Source organism: Bison bison, unplaced genomic scaffold (assembly GCF_000754665.1).
Source record: "Bison bison bison isolate TAMUID 2011002044 unplaced genomic scaffold, Bison_UMD1.0 scf7180017864197, whole genome shotgun sequence".
Lineage (NCBI taxonomy): Eukaryota > Metazoa > Chordata > Mammalia > Artiodactyla > Bovidae > Bison > Bison bison.
The window spans coordinates 4,547,544-4,567,796 of record NW_011494769.1 but is presented as its reverse complement, the minus strand read 5'-3'; the positions used below and the strand labels follow the sequence as shown (position 1 = coordinate 4,567,796).

At 40.4% G+C, this 20,253-nt stretch overlaps 1 protein-coding gene across 4 annotated transcripts in view; it reads left to right on the top strand.

The window, feature by feature from the left end:
- The window catches only part of MEIS2 (Meis homeobox 2), a 223,255-nt gene that overhangs the window by 199,669 nt on the left and 3,333 nt on the right, over window positions 1-20,253 (top strand). The window contains exons 10-12 of one of the 4 annotated variants that reach the window (XM_010844199.1): window positions 17,931-17,989; window positions 19,370-19,459; window positions 19,805-19,899. In XM_010844199.1, the coding sequence (XP_010842501.1) occupies window positions 17,931-17,989; window positions 19,370-19,459; window positions 19,805-19,863 (208 nt within the window). In that variant the 3' untranslated portion in view covers window positions 19,864-19,899. Of the gene's footprint in view, window positions 1-17,930; window positions 17,990-19,348; window positions 19,460-19,804; window positions 19,900-20,253 lie in introns of all 4 variants that reach the window. The other 3 variants (XM_010844198.1, XM_010844196.1, XM_010844197.1) reach the window with 3 other exon arrangements.

Here is a 20,253-nt window from a genome sequence, read left to right as displayed (position 1 = left end):
ATGATATTTGGTTCATTAGATTCCTGGGGGTGGAGCAATACAAAATGGTGGATCCCCACTTATCCCCAACTGCTTCCCTCTGACAACCTCACCCACAGCCTGTCCTCGGGTGGGTTATGAATAATGGTCTAATTTCCTTTCAGCAGGGTGTATTATTTTTCTTTCTGACCTTTCAGAGTAGTACCTGTGTGTTTGGGGGGGAAAAAATCTTAATTTTTTAAAAACTGTGTAAAAAGAAGAGATTTAAAGTCACAAGGTATGTAAGGTACATTAATGAAAAGCAAATATATATGTGTGTGTGTGTGTATGTTTGTGTGTGTGTGTATTTGTAAATTCAGTGTGTGTATATAAGCAAATTGCAAGAAACAAATTTTGAGGTTTTTAAAATTGTTATTTTTACGGTGTCTTTATAATCTTTCTCTGTGGGAATTTAAGGAAATAGTTGCTTTAAGAGTTTGTTCTTTGGATCTGGCTGATAGCTGATATAAAAGTTGTATCTCACTGGTGTTGATGGTAAATATCTTCAATCACAGATGTATGACTGGCCATTATATGATGAAGAATATCTCTTCAAATGAAGGTAGTAACTACCTCCTAAAGGCTGGAATCTTTGCCTGTTTAATGGAGAATCTTAAAATGTAAATTTTTGTGCAAATCCAAAATGTATGTCTGGTCAAAAGTTGACTTTTAATTTCTTAAAATACAAGCTCTTCAAGCACATCTATAGATTAACTTGGAAATACAACCGGGCTAATGCCTACTGAGTACCTACTCCGAATGGTCGACTAAGCTAAGTGCTAAGAACAACGTAAGTTGAAACTTCATAGCAGTGATAACACTTCATATCAAAGATTTGCCAAAAATTAAATATTATAATAGTTTTTCCATAATGCTTAAATACACCCTTTATCTTATTTTGTATATCTGTATATAGTAGAACTGTAAAGTAGCTTTTTTGTGTGTAAGTTTTTGACTGATTAACCAAAGGCAGGTATGGACAGTGGAAATAAGCACCATAAAAACTGGCCAGCCCCTCTGCTGCCTGGGGGACCACGACACACACAGCCATTTTCTGCTTACATTGACATCATTTTGACAGTTTAGCACCTTGTTTTTTTTTTCCAGGAACGGAGAGTAGGGGGTCAAGTTTTCTGATTAGGAATTTTCAAGGCCAACTTGTAAAAGGCAAAAATTAAGTTTGCATTCCTTTATATATTTGGATATGACAGATTAAAAGCAAGACAGGTATGCAGAGTGTTTCTAATCCCTCACCTAGGTGGCAATCTCAAATGCTTTGATGTCATCTGGTTGCAGGGCCCCCGAGACTTTTCAAGAAACCAAATTCAGCTGAGTCGCTGTGGCCTGTCTCTCCTTTCTGGTGTTCAAAAAGGAAAGAAAAGGTCCCTGCACCTTCTAGTCTCCTTCCTTTATTGTACGGTTTGCTTTGTTTGTTTGATTTTAAAACTGCCATTATGTGAAAGTGTTGCAAGTATAAATAATTGAGAAGATAACTCTGTAGGGAAACCACTTTTGCTGCCTTTGTGCAAAGGCAGCTCATTATGGCTCAGAGCTGCAGCATTCCATAAGAGCAATTATGCAACATCAGTATGTCATGGATATTAACCAAGGGGAGTAGGTAAGAGACGGGAAAATAATTTTGTAACTTATTTAATTAAATTTATTTGGTTTTTCAAATAGTTCCTCTAGTGTCTAATTTACCAAACCTCTCCATGGTTGCCATGGTCTTTGCAGGATGGGCGTTTGGCATTTGTTTGTGGGCATCTCTCCTCAGTTCTGTATGGACTGACAACGTATTTATGTTGGGGTTTAATTTCCACCCAAGGAGAGGTTACCCATGAAAATGGAACCGTAATTTGGTCATGAGGTAATCCCCCCCAGGGCTTATATAGTCAGTTAATATATGTTAATACAGCAAAGTGAACAAAAGGTTAAATAAGTGGGTCAGTCTCAGAACGAGTCCTGTACTGCTTACTTCTGCTTAAACGGAAGGAAAAGCCCATAATGGCGCTCGCCTGACTTTCACCCCCATCATTTTAAGAATTGCTTTGCCAATCCTTCACAGCAAATAGTAATTTTAAGTGGACCAACACAGAGCTCAGGGTGTTTGCACTCCATGGTAATGATAGAGTAGCTGTGCTCCCTGGAGTCAATAAGCCCAACAATTGAGTCATTTTTGCCTCCTGTGAGTGAATCACTGCTGTTAGCCTGAATGACAGGATTGCTTATAGAACCGGAGCCCTTCACCAGGCTGACCTCTTCCTGAGACAGCGAGGTTCAGAGGGCAGGCAGGTGGTGTTTAACACAGTTCTAAGTAAAAGCTGATTTTGTACTTGTACACTCTGTAAACAAGAAAGTAGAATTGCTGGGGGCGGGGGCTGGGAGGGGAGAGGAGGGTGGAGCATTGGATGTGCATTGAGGTACTTTAGCCAAAGCAGCACTTCCTCTTTTCCTGTCTCTCCTCCCTTCTCATTTCTGTCTTTCCTTAACGTCCTGCTCCCCCCACTACCTTGTCTCTGACTCTGTCTCTCTCCTTCCATCTTCCACCCTCCGTATGTAGAAGTCTCTAACACATGTAGTCGACATGCTAAAGTTAGATGGCCACAGCCCAAGTTTTAGTTCTCATTAATGAAAGATGCAGAGGGTGTTGCCAAAAAAAAAAAAAAAACCTCCTAGTTTTAAGATTAGTCTTCAGTTTCTGAATCATTTTTGAAGCAGAAATTTTAGGTACACAGAGCAAAATACCCAATAATAGTTGCTGCTTTTTATAATATTTCATTGAGCAAGAAAATACGACAAAAGTAGGAAAAGGGGAAAATTAGAGCCAACATCCTAGCCTAGCATCCTCTCCTAATGATCAAACTATCTTTGAGATAGAGAAATTCAAAGAACATTCTCAACCTGAATATTTTTAGGGGTCCAAGGGCAGTGGAGTAGTCAGGTTTTATAATAATCTTGGGAGGGGGTGTTGTGAACAGGTAAGATAGAAAACAGGCTTCCCAGAAAGGACAGTGGTAAAGAATCCAGCAGCCAATGCAGGAGACTTAAAAGATGCGGGCTTGATCCCTGGGTTGGGAAGATCCCTTGGAGTAAGAAATGGCAATCCACTCCAGTATTCTTGCTGGAAAATTCCAAGGACAAAAGAGCCTGACCATGGAGCTAGAGTCCATGGAGTCACAAAGAGTTGGACATGACTGAGTGACTAGTCAAGCACAAGATATAAAACAAGAGCCCTACAAATGGTTCTCTATCTTTGAGTCTGACTTGGGGAAGTAGGAACATGGAAATCCTATTTTCAAATTCATAAATGATTTAAAAACACAGTTTTGGTTAAAAAAATACTCCTTAATTTTTTCATATCCTTGGAGCCCTCAGTTCAGTTCAGTCGCTCAGTTGTGTCTGACTCTTTGCGACCCCGTGAATCGCAGCATGCCAGGCCTCCCTGTCCCTCACCATCTCCTGGAGTTCACTCAAACTCATGTCCATCGAGTCGGTGATGCCATCCAGCCATCTCATCCTCTGTCGTCCCCTTCTCCTCCTGCCCCCAATTCCTCCCAGCATCAGAGTCTTTTCCAATGTGTCAACTCTTCGCATGAGGTGGCCAAAGTACTGGAGTTTCAGCTTTAGCATCATTCCTTCCAAAGAACATCCAGGACTGATCTCCTTTAGAATGGACTGGTTGGATCTCCCTGAAGTCCAAGGGACCCTCAAGAGTCTTCTCCAACACCACGGTTTAAAAGCATCAATTCTTCGGCGCTCAGCTTTCTTTAGAGTCCAACTCTCACATCCATACATGACCACTGGAAAAACCATAGCCTAGTGCCCCTCAAAATCTTAATAATTGAAGCCAAGTTTGATTTGTACTATCATGCCTTCTTAGAGATTCATAATATATGCTTGGGCTTTCCTGGTGGCTCAGGTGGTAAATAATCTGCCTACAATGTGGAGACCCAGATTTGATCCCTGGGTTGCAAAGATCCTTGGAGAAGGGAATGGCAGCTCACTCCAGTATTCTTACCTGGGAAAGCCCATGGACAGAGGAGCCTGATAGGCTACAGTCCATGGGGTTGCAAGAGTTGGACACGACTGAGTGACTAACACTTTGACTTTGTTTGTTTCATTTAGTGCTGGTTCCCTACCACAATTTGACTTACCATCTTTGTTTTGGAGAAACACTGAAACATTGACACCAGTGTCCTTCAGAGTACAATCTGAGGGAAAAATTTCTTTAAGAAAGCTTTCTATTCTTTCCTTCCTCCTTCTTCACTTTCTACTTATTATTCGTCTATCCCAAAACACACACACACCATAATATTCCATTGACCTCAGTTCCCAGTACTCCCAGCTTATTCTCCCCTCTCCAGGAACTGGACTTATCATTCCCCAGTGTTACGCAGGTTAGAAAAGTCTGATGCCCACTTTCTGCCAAGTCAAGTCCTTCCCTTCCTTCACACCTGTACATAAGATTTGCCTGGCATCTGTAAAGCCAGATGGAGTCACACCTTTAAAGTAATGCCTCTAGTCTGTATCTTCAGTTGTTTCTGAGTGCAAAGATCACTGCCCAGAGACAGCACACCAGAGTTATTTCCCACCTTAGCTCTGCCCCATTCTAGGAAAAATCATTTCATAAGTTCAGTTCAGTTCAGTCGCTCAGTCGTGTCCAACTCTTTGTGACCCCATGAACTGCAGCACACCAGGCTTCCCTGTCCATCACCAACTCCCGGAGTCTACCCAAACCCATGTCCATTGAGTTGGTGATGCCATCCAACCATCTCATCCTCTGTCGTCCCCTTCTCCTGCCCTCAATCTTTCCCAGCATCAGGGTCTTTTCCAATGAGTCAGCTCTTTGCATCAGGTGGCCAAAGTATTGAAGTTTCAGCTACAACATCAGTCCTTCCAGTGAACACCCAGAACTGATCTCCTTTAGGATGGACTGGTTGGATTTCCTTGCAGTCCAGGGGACTCTCAAGAGTCTTTTCCAACACCACGGTTCAAAAACATCAATTCTTTGGCGCTCAGCTTTCTTTAGAGTCCAACTCTCACATCCATACATGACCACTGGAAAAACCATAGCCTTGACTAGACGGACCTTTGTGGACAAAGTAATGTCTCTGCCTTTTAATATGCTGTCATTTTATCAGGGCTTCAGCTATTCAGCCACTTGCAAAATGAGGACAGGAAATTCCTCTGGGCTCTTCCATTCTCAATTTGACATTATTTCCAAGACAGAGGAACTTTTCTTTGTCATTTGGTTAGCACTTCACCATACATTTTACTGAAGATGTACTGTATGCTTGACATACTTTCAATAACGTACAATTAAGATGTGGCCCTGGCCTCTGGGACTACCTGGTGAGAAGCTAGATATATACATTATGATTATAGTATTGGATAGATGTTGTGATGGATCTGTGAACTAGGTACTACTGACTGAAGAAGTGCTTCTTACTCAAACCATGGAATCTGGGAAGTTACCTCAAAAAGATATTCTCTGATAAGAATTTTGAAGGGTGTGTTTACCAGACAGCCATGAGAGAAAGGCCCCAAGGACAGAAGAAATAGTGTGTTCCTAGGCAGTTGGCATATTAACTTTATACTTATTAATTGTCTTTTTGTTTATATGTACATAACTGTATAGCAGTTAAACCAATTTCTAAATTAAATTATTTTTATGTTACTTTATCTTTACTGTGAAAATGGAGAAAATTCAAATGCTATCATTTCTATTTCTAATAGTTAAGCCACGTTAGGGAATTCTGATAAATGTGAGATGTGAATATGCAAAAAATTCCTTTCAAATTGCAGTACACAGTATTTGCTTCTTTGTCTATTGGTGACTGTAGCTGTGTGTGGAATACGGGAATCAAAGGTTGATGTCTTTATTTCTCTGCAATTCGAGGGAAAGAAATCCACCAACTAACCCTCTAAAGCTAAAATATTTAAGGACTAAAGCAGATGTGGCATAACTGCTGGTTTGCTAAGTCTCTTGTGATTTATAAAGATATATTTTATGTCTTTTATGATTACGGGATGATGCTAAAAATTTTGTGGGTAATAATACCGTCACGTTGGGAAGACTGTATATAACATCTCTGAAGAAGATACAGAATGCTACCCAGCTGCAAATCAAAGTAAAAAGATGTTTAATTTGTTATAAGGAAAGGCAGTCAAGAAATTTTATTTGGAATTTGGTCTTGATGTCTGGTCATCATAAATGTGAGGACATTATTAAGTCATGTATTTATGAATAGATTTTTTTTTTTTTGCCTCTTGACATCATGGGATATGTTTTCATAATATTTTTTTTAAATTATTGTTAGATGTATAGCTATTAGAAATATAGTCTATTTAAAGTGACTTTGAAATTTTACAAATCTTTGATTTTTTCCCCTCTTTGGCACCTGGACTAGATACCAGTAGAAACTGGTTAAACAGCATGGTTTAAACAGAAAGACTGTACCCTATATACATATTTATAATACTTTGTTAGATCTTTCTTTTAATATTACTTGACTTTCTGTGTTTTAATCTTTTTTTTTTTTTTTTTTTTGGATTTTGGGCTGAAGCCACTCTAAAGCTTAACACCTAGGAGATTTCTCACTTATGGTTCCCTTTAAAAGTGCTAAAATCTCAGCCTCTCAAACAAGAGACCAAGCTACAATTTAAAGAAAGCAGTGGTATTGATAAAGGGCCCTAAGAATGTTGCCACCTTCCAAATGTGTCTTCTGCCACATTCTTTCTTTTAAACCAGCAGGAGAGTTGGAAGAAGGATAAGAGGCTGGCCCGTACAAACACTCCTGGCATGCCGTGCTGGTCTCTGAGGTCTCCCCTGCTGCTTTAGAAAAAGGAGCCCTACCGACAAATGAAAGGACCGTGGGGACATTCTCATGCAAGCCCCTTCCTGCCAAACACCAAGTGGCCTTAGATTGTTGGTGTTGGGGTAGTTCGGCCTGAGTTGAAGAATAGAGACTTGAGAACCATTTGTTTCCACACCGTTTTGGGTGAAGTGCTATATTTTTCACTTTAAAAGCCCATTTAAAAAGAAAAATATGGTTTGAAAGGAGGACACAATTTGGAAGCCATCACACTTAATGGAGTCCCTTTTCAGTGTAACACTTTGTCCTATCAGTTCTCTTCTAAATTGTTGTCACCACCTGGAGAAAACCCACCCTTGATTGTCTTACCACTCTTGCTTAAAAACACCATCTTCTGTATATTTTTCCTATTTCAGATTTTTAAAACTTTTTTGTAAATTCCACCAAGTATGACGTGTACACAGTGTGCCAGGGACATATTACCATCAGCCTCCAATCACACAGATTATCTCAGAATTAAAAACCAGCAAGCTGGACCTAATAGGAATAAAGGCTTTTACCGACAATTAATTAACAATTGACCAGACATTGTTTGATAATGGACTTCATAAAGTCTGGAGGATATAGGAAGAGGAAGTCATTTTTTGGAACTAGTTAGGCGGTTTATCGGGCTTCCCAGGCGGTGCTAGCAGTAAAGAACCCGCCTGTCGATGCAGGAGACATAAGAGACTGGGGTTCCATCCCCGGATTGGGCAGATCCCCTGGAGGAGGGTGTGACAACCCAGTCCAGTATGCTTGCCTGGAGAATCCCATGGACAGAGGAGCCTGGAGGGCTATGATTCAGAGTCACAAAGAGTCGGACACGACTGAAGTGACTTAGCACCCCCGCAGGCACTTTATACTTGTTGCTGCAGTCTGGAATATTCATCTGGTTTTCGAGGTTTGAAGAGACGAGAGGGTTTTGAGTTAAAGTCGCTTCTTTCTGACCGTTCACTCTCTTCTTGTCCTTTATCTTGAGTGGCCTGCCTAGTTTCTCAGCCTGAAAGTCCCATCAACTCAAAGGTAACTTTTAGAACATTGAGTTTGCGCCCCCTTGCCATAACAAGTAGGAATTCCTCTGAAATTTCCAATTTTTATCAAATGAATACTATAGCATACCAGACATAGATTCTTGTTTATCCTCTTATAATATCATTTCTATTTGTATCTTTTCTTTGCCATCTAAGCAGAATTCCTCAGCAGTTCTCCAAGCCGCGTGTCCCACTTCTTTTGTATTTCTACCAACTTAGTCTGAGTATACATTTCCCTCTTCTGCTTGGGATATAACAGCTTTCTACCATTTAGCTTCTTGCTTCTCATCAGCTCATACGTAGCCCTTAGAATAGATCTTCCTCAAGCACCATATTTTATCATTCTAGTCTTTAGGAATTTCAGAGGTTCAATTTGTTACTCAAGAACTTCCACCTGGGTGGGGGAAATAGGGAAATATTGGTCAAAGGGTGCAAACTTCCAGCTTCAAGATGAGAAAGTATTAGAAGTCCAATGAACAGCCAGGTGATGATAATTAACAGTCTTATGTATTTGAAAGTTGCTAAGAGAATAGATCCTAAATGTTATTGCGACTTAGCAGCAGCAGCAGCAGCAGCCCTTCCTCTCCTCTATCTTCCTGCCCCCGCCCCCCACCAGAACCCAGTCTCTCCCTGGGACCTGTACACAGTCCCAGAGAAAGTTTGACTAGGATAATCCTCTAAACACTGAAGAGGTGTGACCAAAGGGGAACATAGGGTAGAGCAAAGAACAAGGTTTTGAAAAAAGTCTGTTCATCCTGGTGAAAGTGAGAAAGGGGAGAAGAGAGCAAACACTAGAACATGGCTTGATGGCAAAAAAGGGTGTTTAAACAACCATTCTTTTCTCCTTCGTTTTCAGCATTCCCGCCACCCACAAAATTTCTGTGACCTATGTGGTTATATGTCTACATATCCTAGAGTTGATAACCCTTTTAACCCTTCCTTCCAGCAGCCACACAGAAAACTTAGCCAGGTGTTAATCTCTGCAAAGTGTATTGCCTGATATGTGTACGTGTGTACATACACACACATACATGTATGTGTATACACACATGTACATATATATGCTTGCATATGGTTACTGACTTCTCACAGCTTATCTCAAGGCCACATTGTTTCCTGTCCCTCTTGGTTGACAGGGCATCTCTGACGTGACAGATGTATCCACTGAGAACAGGATCGTGCATTTGAAACCAGTTTAATTCTTAGCAAGGCGATGCATATGGCTTATGGAGATTTTGTTGTTGATTTTTTTTCCTTATATATTACTCAGGGAAGCCTGTGTCAGTATAAATCAGTGGTAACGAAATCAACATTATGGCATCTTTGATACTGCATTTGCAAAAGCCTTTCTGGATGTTGTTTAATTCAAGGCTTAATGATTGATATTGTAGACAGTGAATAAACATTTTTGATGGATCTGTTTGCTCACAGATTTAAAAAAGTGAATCCCTTTTTCTCTTGGATTTAAAGAGTGTAATTCCATTGAAGAGGAAACAGTTCACATGTGGTCATCACAGGTTGGTGGCAACAAAAGTAGAAACTCACTTAGGGTAAAATTTGCTGTCAGGAAAAATGGAGCATTCTTTCTGAACTCAGGAACGTGGTTCATGCGAGCTTGCTTGTGGATGGTTGCTACAATAAGGCTCCTTTCATACAGGTGTGTTTATGCCCCAGGCTTGCTGGCCACAGTCCATTCCATTTACAGAAGCTGAATTAAACAATAACTACCGCATTGAAAAAATGGTGAGGAGTGGGGCGGGGGGGGGAAAGGTGAGCGTCAAAGGAGATGCCTGAAAGCTTTGTTCGGGCCAAGAAAAACCCTGTTGCAGTTGTCAGAGCTTGTTGATGTTGCTGGGAATGGCACTTTTTTTTTTCTCCTGGATTTTGTGGTTCTGCCTTAGGAAAGAAAGTAAAATAGAACGGAAGAACAAAGTCCTACTCTATAAATCAGCAGCTGCTCCTTGCCAGATCAAAGGAGTGACATTTTTGCTCCTGGACTACTTGTCCACTTGAGGGCTTGACAGGCAGCTAACAGCTGGCCTGCTAGACTGTATGGGAGAATCCGCCTACATCTTCTTCCGAGCAGATGACAAGCTAATCAGAGAGATATCCATAGCATAGGGCATGTGAGTGCACCTTGATCTCCTCAAACATAGCTGATACATAATTGCTAAACAGCTTGGTATATTTTTGGCAAGTTAATGCTCAGGTGGCTTCCACTGAGAAGTAGGATAGAGAATTAATACTCCAATCAAAGGGGGTCTTGAAAGCTAAAGAAATGCTAGATTTGTAAGGATCTCCTCCTGTTAGCACGAATTAGTAAGTGGCTAGGAACATGATGAGAACCAGCTAAAATGTGTGTAACTGATTGTCAAGTGACTGGCTGATTTTTTTCAAAGCCCAGTCAGGCAATAAGGTTCAGATAGATGAACAGGGACTTCATAATTGGAAATTTTGAAGATGATTACTCCAGTTTTTTTAATGCTGATAGAACTGAATAAAGTTATAGATGTATCTTCCGTGTCTGCAAAGAATTGTTTTCAGAAGCACTATTAGGAGTATAGGTATACAGATCTGGAATTTTAATGTCAGTAGTAAAACTTTCAAAGTAATTCAGTTTCTAGTTGATTTCCATCTGCAATAAATCATGTACAGAATGAGGTAATACACTACAACTTATGTCTATTGACTTAGTATTTTATCTTTAAGAGGATAGATTCTAGATATGAATAGCTAAGGAAGTTTGCGTATTTTCTCCTCCCTTGCTTTCAAGTAGCTTTGAAAGATCACTTTTATAGTGCATGATAAAGAGCCACATATGAATAATCTGATGGTGTTCTGGGAGAGTAACAGTGCTTCAAAATCATAACCTGCTGGGATGTTTTGTTATCGAGTGTGATTATCCTTATGGAATAGTGTTTATTGTTCCTCAGTATTATAAAGAAAATAAAAGATAATTCCCTATCTCCAAGGAATTTCTCAAATACTTTTATTAAAAAGTCTCTACTATTGGCCATGTAAGCCTGATTCGAGTAGGATGCCAAATTCTCCAGGTCATTCTAAAGATTTTTTAAATTATAAAAAACAATCAAGCTTATTATTAAAAACTTAAACAGTGCAGAACTACATGAAATAAAAGTAGAAATCTACCATTTCCCTGCTATCCATTCCTGAGAGAGAACAGTTTCCACAAAAACACTTTATCAGTCCAAATTTTCCTGTCGGAGGTACTGACGGAATGAAAAGTATTAAATTACTCTAAATTGTTTGTTGTCCAAAACAAGTGATTAAAGGACTGTTTAGATCTCAGATAGTATGTGCATATTTACAGCTACGGTTCTTGATTAAAACTTGATCTTTGCAAGTTTCTATTCTTAGTAAGAGTACTGGATTGTGTATTTGGTATGTGACCTAGAGCAGGAATTCTCAAATTTAAATGTGCATGTGTCACCTGGAAATATTTTAGAATATTGATTCAGATTCATTAGTGCCAAGGTGTGTGCATGTGAAGTCGCTTCAGTCGTGTCCGACTCTTTACAACCCTATGGATTGTAGGCCACCAGGCTCCTCTGCCCATGGGATTCTCCAGGCAAGAATATTGGAGTGGGTTGCTGTGCCCTCTTGCAGGGGATCTTCCCAACCCAGGCAGATGGGTTCTTGACCACTAGCGCCACCTGGGAAGTGCCAGGGTAGGGACCACTTATTTCTGTAGCTCTAACGAGCTTGAGTTGATGTTGATATGGTTGGTCCATGGAGCACAGAGTTGTAAGGATCCAAAGAATCGTTAAGAAAGTGATCCCAAAATAGCTCACCCCACTACCCTGCCCCTCAGCAGACACCCACTCCAGTGTCTAAAATCCCCACCATGACATTATACACTTAGATTAGCTGTAATCTCTGGGAAGACCCTATATGGCATGAACACATGCTACATTCAGGGGTACAGCACATTATTATCCTCTTATCAATCAGCTTGGCTTTGTTTTATAATAACCCACCTAGTGTTAATTATTACCTGTAAGAAAACAGAGCTCTTTAGGAGGGGGCATTGCATAGATGCATTTTGAGTGTAAGTTAACATTTAACAAGCCTTTACCATGTGCCAGGTACTGTGGCACAAAGATGTTACAAGCAATACCCCCCTTAATCCTCAAAATGATCTGGGCTCAACTATCACCCCAGCTTATAGATAGGAATCAAACTGAATCTTGGAAGTCTACATAGACTTGCCCACGGTGACACAGCAAGGAAAGGACAGAAAGTATGTTTCTATGTTCTTCATCACTTTGCTCTACAGAGAAGTCTGGAATATGGAACAATATCTGAGAAGGGTTACCCAAAGTAAGGTATTTTAGTAAAAAACCTATGTGAGCCCTCCTATCTTGAAGGAGGAGTTAGATGAAATGATTTTGGGAAACCACAGTAGAAAGCTGTTGAAAGATAAGCATCACCTACTTGATAATTTTGCTCAGGGCTTTTCATGTCAGCATAAACACTCCAGTACTCAAGGCATATTCGTTAAGCTACAAAAGGTGTGTGAGCCCAGATTAATATCATGTTTTCATATTGTAAATTTAGAAGTGTTAGTTTATGGTGTTTTGAGAGCTGTAGACTAATCTGTGTTTGTGCTCAGTCATTAAGTGGTGTCTGACTCTTAGCAACCCCATGGACTGTAGCCCACCAGGCTCCTCTGTCCTTGGGATTTCAAAGGCAAGAATACCGGAGTGGGTTGCCATTTCTTTCTCCAGGGGATCTTCTCAACCCAGGAATCAAACCTGCATCTCCAGTAGACCAATCTCATCTCTATCAAATTAAAAATCAAGCTGTAGCTCTGGGAAATTGATTATGAACCATAACTGTATCCCTAAATAACCCATGAATCTCATTCATTTACCTTACTTTGCTCACAATTGTCTGGGAGAAAAGACACACTATCTGGCCACCCATGAAAAATGCAGGTTTGAGACATGACTCAGTCATCTGTGTGTTGGAGTACACATTCAAAGGTATTAAATCTGCTTAATTCACTGATTCAACCTTTTCAGTATATCTCACTGAGAAAACCCTGCTCTTAGCCATAACCACAGCACAGAAAAAGACATGCTTTCTTCTTGAACTCAGAAGAGTCGAAGAAACTTAATAATGGATTTGTCCTGATTGAGACTTCACTGTTGCAAATCCCAACCAGTAGCAAGCTTTGTGAATAAGCATCGTCTCTGATGAGTTCTGTGGCTGGGAAAAGTGAAGAAACAGGTTTTTCATTTTTTAAAAGGTCCCCAATCACCAAGGTATTTGGACAGTACCTCTTCCAAATTGATCTGATCCCTCTTCAGCAGTTCTATCTCTACTTCTTTGACCAGACCAATCCATGCAAAATCTTCATTTCCGGGGATTCTTGATTCCTCCTTAGAGGGTTCAGGGCTGGCATCTTTCCAGTTGACTCCATGGAGGCCTACACTTTCTAACAAAAGGAATGCTGCCAAAAGGAATGGGTTACCAAGTGGGGAATGAAGTTAGTGAACCAGAAGGAGGGATTTATCAGCCATTTAAAAAAGAGGGAGAAAAGGAAAAGGAATCAACCAACAATCTAGAAAGATACCTAAGTCTCTGTCTATCAATCTGAAATATGCTTGGGAGTGAACACACTTTCAAAAGAAAATCACCATGGTCAGATTTCATTGACAGAAAAGTTTGGCTTTTTCTGTGGGGTGTTAAGGTGGGGATGTGGGAGAGGTCTCCAGAAGACCTCTCTCCAAAAAGACAAGATGAGATTTCAATGATATTTTCCTCTCTTGGGTTTATTCTTTTTATATATAAAAGAGTCCATCTGCCAGGGCAGAAGACACAGGTTTGATTGTTTGATCCCTGGGTCGGGAAGATCCTCTGAAGAAGGAAATGTCAGCCAACTCCAGCATTCTTGCCTCGGAAATCCCATGGATGGAGGAGCCTGGCGGGCTACAGTCCATGGGGTCGCAAAAAGTCGGACATGGCTTAGCCTAAACACACTTACACATGCACACATACACATACACACATATATATTCACTCTAAGTTGACTCAAAAAGGCCTCATGATTCTTGGAAAGTCATTGAATTTATTTCTGTAATTAAGTTTATTTTTAAGCTAACCATCTAAGTATATAATTTTTAAGGATCACACATACTAATGCATTTTCTATTTTGATAAAATTTAGTGAGAAAGTAGATAGTCTTAGTAGATCCTCTCCAAAGCTTTTGCATGAGCCTGTGTACTAACTTTGTGTTCAACACAAATCAATGGAAGTAGTGTATTTTAGGGTACTCATTCCCTAGGGAGTCACTAATGGAATTATCTCTAGCCCTTAAAAAGTCACAGTGAGGCTAATGAATTTTTTTTTAAGTGAAATCTGGATAAGGCATTAGGCTTACTAGCACATTTTATTTATGGCATTTATCATATGTGGCACATTTTACATGCAAGTTGTACAAACCTCAGAATGTTTTTAAGAGCTATTTAATATCTAAGAAGACTTTGTGATTTCGGGTTAAATAGCTTATACCAATAGAAAAGTATGTGTCCTCAACTTCAAAATCATTCTGGGATGACATTACAATTTAGAGCATTTTTTAATATCAGATACAGATGAAAAACCTAACAGTCTTTGGATTGGAAATAACTTGTGGGGGTTTTCATTAAAGTTGGGTGCAGCTTGCTGCATTTTGGTTAGTTGGATGTCTTCAGCAATTTTTCAAATGTTTTGGGTTTGGCAAAGTCCAAAATGTTTTTGCCAACACCCTCTTTTCCCCTTAGTTTTTAAACCCGTGTGAAATTCAAGGATAACTTAATCCATATGTGTCTGATTCATTTACACTTAACTCATCAAAATGTTATTTTGTAAGACCCATTTAATATCCAAGAAACCTTTTTGAGCCTTTTAAGATATCTTTTGTCTTTGAACCAGTGAGTTGCATTTTTCCATATGAATGGAGCTTGAACCTTGAAAGATGGAAGATCAGGCAATTTTCAATTTAGACTTCAAATTTTAAGTAGATCAAAACTTGATATTCTGCTTACTGCTTGAGCACTGAATAACTTCATCTTAAAATACATATCAGAGAAGGTGGAAAAAACTTTCATGTCATGTAATTTGGGGGAAAGACCACATTTGGAAATTTCACATAAAGAAATAAAAAAAAATATTCCTAGTTTGATTTTTGTAAGTCTATAATTAAATGGCTTCATTTTATGTACATTGGGTGTGTTTTCTAAGAATGGCCTATGGATCATCTGTGCAGTGGTAGTAATTTAATTTTTGAGTATTGAAGTGTTCTTACAGTCAGCTTATTAATTGTTAATTTTAATAATGAGATCTATGGTGTTCATAAGATAGCCTAGGATCGAGGGAGCTGACAGTTGGCAAGAGTTGTATGTTAAGAGAGTTCCGAAAAATTGGGACCCATATGTTTTACAAATTCTGTGTGATTTGAAAGAATGTGGTAGAATCAGGAATCTGGCAAGATACAGCACTATGGTTCACAAACATTGTTTGAGAACAACAGTTCAGAGAAACCCTAGCGAAAAAAGCAAAATCTCTCTGACCTGTTTTAAGAAGATCTAGTGAAAACCTTCAGAGGCCTCTCTGCCTATTTGTTTAGCAGAACTGGGCAAAGAAAGGCCATCGCCATAACTGCTAGTGAACATCCAGTCCATGCCATGGTAACTAGTTGAAAATGTAATACTGGACTGGCATTTCCAAGTTCAGCACTTCTATAAAGACCTGCGGGCACACAGAATGCTTTTTTAATGTTCTGCATTGTTGTGGATCCCCCATTGAACAACCTTTTGAGAGGACCCCGTTTTTACTAATGTAAACATTCTGACGAGTATCCAAAGAAATGACCTTTGAGTGAACCTCTAACCTTCCCTGTAATTATTTGTTTGAAGACAGTGTGGAGTTCTCCTGCTGAGAACTAAGGACCATGATGCCTTGCAACTCTGTGAGGAAGGGAGTGTTTGGGGGAACTGTTGAGAAAGACATAAAGAAGGGAACAACCTCCAGATGTAAATAATAAAAGAGTAAAAGGGTGAAATTAAAAAGGGAAAAAATAGCAATTCGTTTTACCTAAAGAGTTGCTCTGTAGGAAAAAACAAAACCGGGATTAGTAGCACATAAGAGGTGAAAACCCTGCCATGTGTGTCCTCCATTAGAAACTTCAAGGAGAAGAGCAAAGGTTTCTCCCACTCTTCTGAGCATCTCAATGGGTCTTAATCTGAGCCGATGAAAGGAGTTTGCTGGTGCAACTCTCAGGTCAGTTGTCCTTGGTCCCAGTAAGAGCAGTGAGGGAAAGAGTAGACCACTAAGATTTGAGGGGTACTTCTAAAAGGCTTTGTGATCTATCTGATCAGCTATTCCTCAGCAACTCTTAAAAGTGCCTGGAGGGAATATATACAGTTCCCACTCTCTTCTTCTTGTTTTCACTTCACGTAGCCTGTCACTTACTTGCCCAAACCTGAGGGGGTGTGACATTCTTGACAACCTGAGCTACACGTTCTTAAGTAATAAAGAAGTGCATTGTTTGCCAAACAAACGCCTTATGCAAAAGACTCCTTTGGTTTTCTCCCGGCTATTTTTCTTCAATCTAATTGTATTCCCACCAGAATGCTCACAGGAGGCCTAAAAGGGTGTGGGCCACTGTCCTCCGCAAAAGGGACTTCAACACCACAGAAGCACAGAGCTGCCAGCACACACTAGAATTTTCCTGGCTCATTTCAAAGAAGGAGCTTTCAGTTCCTGACTGTGACCGCATGCGAACTCATTAATCATGAAGTCCCCCTGCACTTAAGATTTGAAATTGGGAATACTGGGAATGAGCAAACTCCAGGAGATAGTGAAGGACAGGGGAGCTTGGCGTGCTGCAGTCCACGGGGTTGCAATCCTGGGAAAGATCATCCATGGTTCTATTTTGAAGGAACAGCTAGCAATAGGCTAGGCCACCCCCTCCCTCCGTGTCCCCCCTGAAAATGCACAGCCAGTGAATCTTGTGCATCAGCTCAAGTGTGTGGGGAATGCGTGTCATTAAATGCACGGGGACAGGGGTAACTCGCAAATGGTAGAAAATTGGTTTGTTTTTATTAAATTTGGAGAAATAAAGGAGATTTCTTATCATCTTACTCTGTTTGTACATGAATATTTGATGGGCATTATTAAACATTAAAGTAACATGAAGTAGGCACTTATTTTTGGATTTCCAACAAAATTAGATCCAGGCTTCTAGACGAAATAACTGCTTCTCCTTTAACATTCCTGTGATTCAGCCACCACCTGATTTGAAAATGTTTCTTAGACTCTAATATCAACCATGTGTACCTGAGGCTCTGTCTTTCTAGTGGGTTGAAAGGTGGCTGGGTTTATGGTTGGCAGTTACCTTTATCCCTGCCCTGGGTGTCCCAGCTTAGACTGGAAAGGCCGCCCCCAGCTGGCACTGACCTCTAAATGACCCCTAACTTTACAGGCTTAAACTGCAGGAGTTGCCGAAGAGCAGAAGTCTTTCTGGCCAGCACTTATTACTGCTGTGTTGGTGATAAAACTTCAGACAGCCTAATTGATGGCTTTGCTGACCTAACAATACCTTGTGAAAGCCGAGTGCCAGAGCCTGGTCTCCATTTATGACCAGCTGCAAGGGGAAGCGGGGTCTCCCTATGATGCAGTTTAGGGAAAGGGGGGAAATCTTCCAGCCTGTGAACTTAAGATTCTGACTTGTTCAAGAGGCAAAAGCACAGTTGCAAATTAATACAAGTTTTCGCAGGGAAAACTTTTTTCTCTTCCTGAGTAATTTGTTTTTAGCAAGTCAGCCTCAACTTGGTTATGAGATGACAGGGGAGATGATCCAGTCAGCTATTTTTGAACATGGAGAGGAAAGATTGCCTTCAAATTAAAAAGATAATTTTTGGTAGATGTTCGACTGTACTGTATTCTCCGCAGCGTGCGAAGGTGTTCACAGAGCACAGAAATTGCATTTGCTGACTGGTCGTCTCTCTTCTATTTCAGGTTTATTAATGCCAGAAGAAGAATAGTACAGCCCATGATTGACCAGTCAAATCGAGCAGGCAAGTTCCAACTCGTGTCTGTGTTCCCATCCCTGAGGCACAAATCCTCATCAAGTTATACTTTAGGAGTTTCACCACCTGGTAAAGAAATGCTTCCATCAGGCATTCTGGGAGAATTTTGTTTTTTAATGTCCCCAGAATTCCATTCTAAGAAGCAACTTCACTAATTGGTGCTAATTGGAGATTTCCCACCCTGACTCTACTGAAACTGCTTTTTATTTTCTTTCTGAATTGGTAATTGGGCACACGTATTAGTGCCACAAGCAGTTTGTTTAACTGTGAGCTCTGGAATTACTCATTGCTTGTCTGCATCCAATCATTAGCACACTCTCATTTTCTCCTTACCCATAATTCCTTGGTGTGCGTGTTGCGTTCACTCCTGGAACATCCCCTGTTAAACTCATTGTATCCATTCATTTGCTTTGACTATTCATAATATTCTATTAAAGCCTGACATGCTGCATTGCCAGCATTATTTTTTATTAAAATGCTTCCCATCCATCTCATGAAAACACATGTGGGTTTTTCTCACAGTATCTCTCAGTTTCTCTAAAGCTATTATTACACGGTATGGTCAGAACCCTACCCAGGAACTCCTAATCATTCTACTTTGAAATAGGCATTTCCTTTTACTGCAGACTTGTGGTGTCCTGCAAGAAGGTCTGTGGGGAAAAAGCTATTTTCCATGTAGATGATGACTATTGTCACTCACGAGGATGTCAAATAGGATGGAGACTTAAGCTGTGGCCTCAGTTTAAAGAATTTAAGAAAAATCAGATTCCTTTGGCAAAATTTCCCCGACAAAACTGAAATATTGCCCCACTAATGGAGGCTGGGGGCCTGTTGGAGAATCATATAAAACAATTGAAACATTAAATTTATCGTGTTTACATTTTCTTTGGTATGAGTGAAAAAGCAAATGTTCCATTGAGTCTGTTTAATCTTGTAAAACTGTGCTCAAATTTTCAAGTGTTTATGTCTGATGTGAAATTTTATTAAGCCACCAGAGATGGCAGGATCACAAAATCTTAATAGCATGTGGCGGTCTTTATACATCAGGTAGCCGCTCTTCCTTGTCCCTCTTCCCCCTAATTGAGAGAGAAAAGTCCAGAAGTAAAGGCTGCTGAGGATGACCCACCTGTTAGACAGGCTGGGGAAGTCTTTCCTCTAGAATGTTTGGTAAAGCTACTCACACATCTCACCTCAACCCTAGAACCGCACATACAGACCACACCCCTCCTTTGCAAGTGCCAACCACGTTGTTGCTGTAACGTTTCAGTGCTGCAGCAGGAACAATTGCTGATTGTTTGGTATATCTTTTCTTCTTTCTCCTCTGTGTCCTCGAATGACTACAATCAGGTTTTCTTCTTGATCCTTCAGTGAGCCAAGGAGCAGCGTATAGTCCAGAGGGTCAGCCCATGGGGAGCTTTGTGTTGGATGGTCAGCAACACATGGGAATCCGGCCTGCAGGTAGGTTTGCTCATCTCTCCTCTGGGCTTCCCTGGCAAGTGTCACCTTCTCCACCAGCCTTCTTCATCCACTCTACTCTCCCACTCTCATGGTGGGTTTAATATTGCCTGCTGCCTGCTCTGCCTGCTTTCTTTCCCTTGGGTGGGGGAAAAAAAAATCTTCTTTTAAAAAGTAAAGAGTTGACAACAATACCATTTTACTCTGCCCCATACACATCCTTTTTCTTTTTTTTTTCTTTTTGAACCAAGGCAGTAAGTGAGAAGGAATCTTGAGTTTCCTCCTATTTTTTCACCATCAATTATTGCTGATTTTCCGGCCTCTTCTTGGATTTTATCTCCTTTCTAGGACCTATGAGTGGAATGGGCATGAATATGGGCATGGATGGGCAATGGCACTACATGTAACCTTCACCATGTAAAGCAATCGCAAAGCCGGGGGAAGTAAGTACAGTTGGGTGCGACCTGTCTTCACTGTCACTGCAGAGACTTTATTTTATTTTTTATAATTTGGCCCCCGTTTTATTTTTCCTTGCCCATAACTGCATGCCTTTCCAAACTAAGGACCTGTTTTTAAATATATATCACCATCTCTAAAGGCGAAGATGACACAAATACACACTTTTGAAAAGGCCAACTGACAAGCCTGTGTGTGTCTTAAGCAGGGGGGACTTGCTCTTAGTCTATTTACTGAGGCCCCAGTGAGCACAAACACAGACATCAGGTGGATATTGGACATTTAAGAATAAAAATAACGTCTTGGGGGCACCAGTTGACTGAGAGAAATTAAGCAGGCTT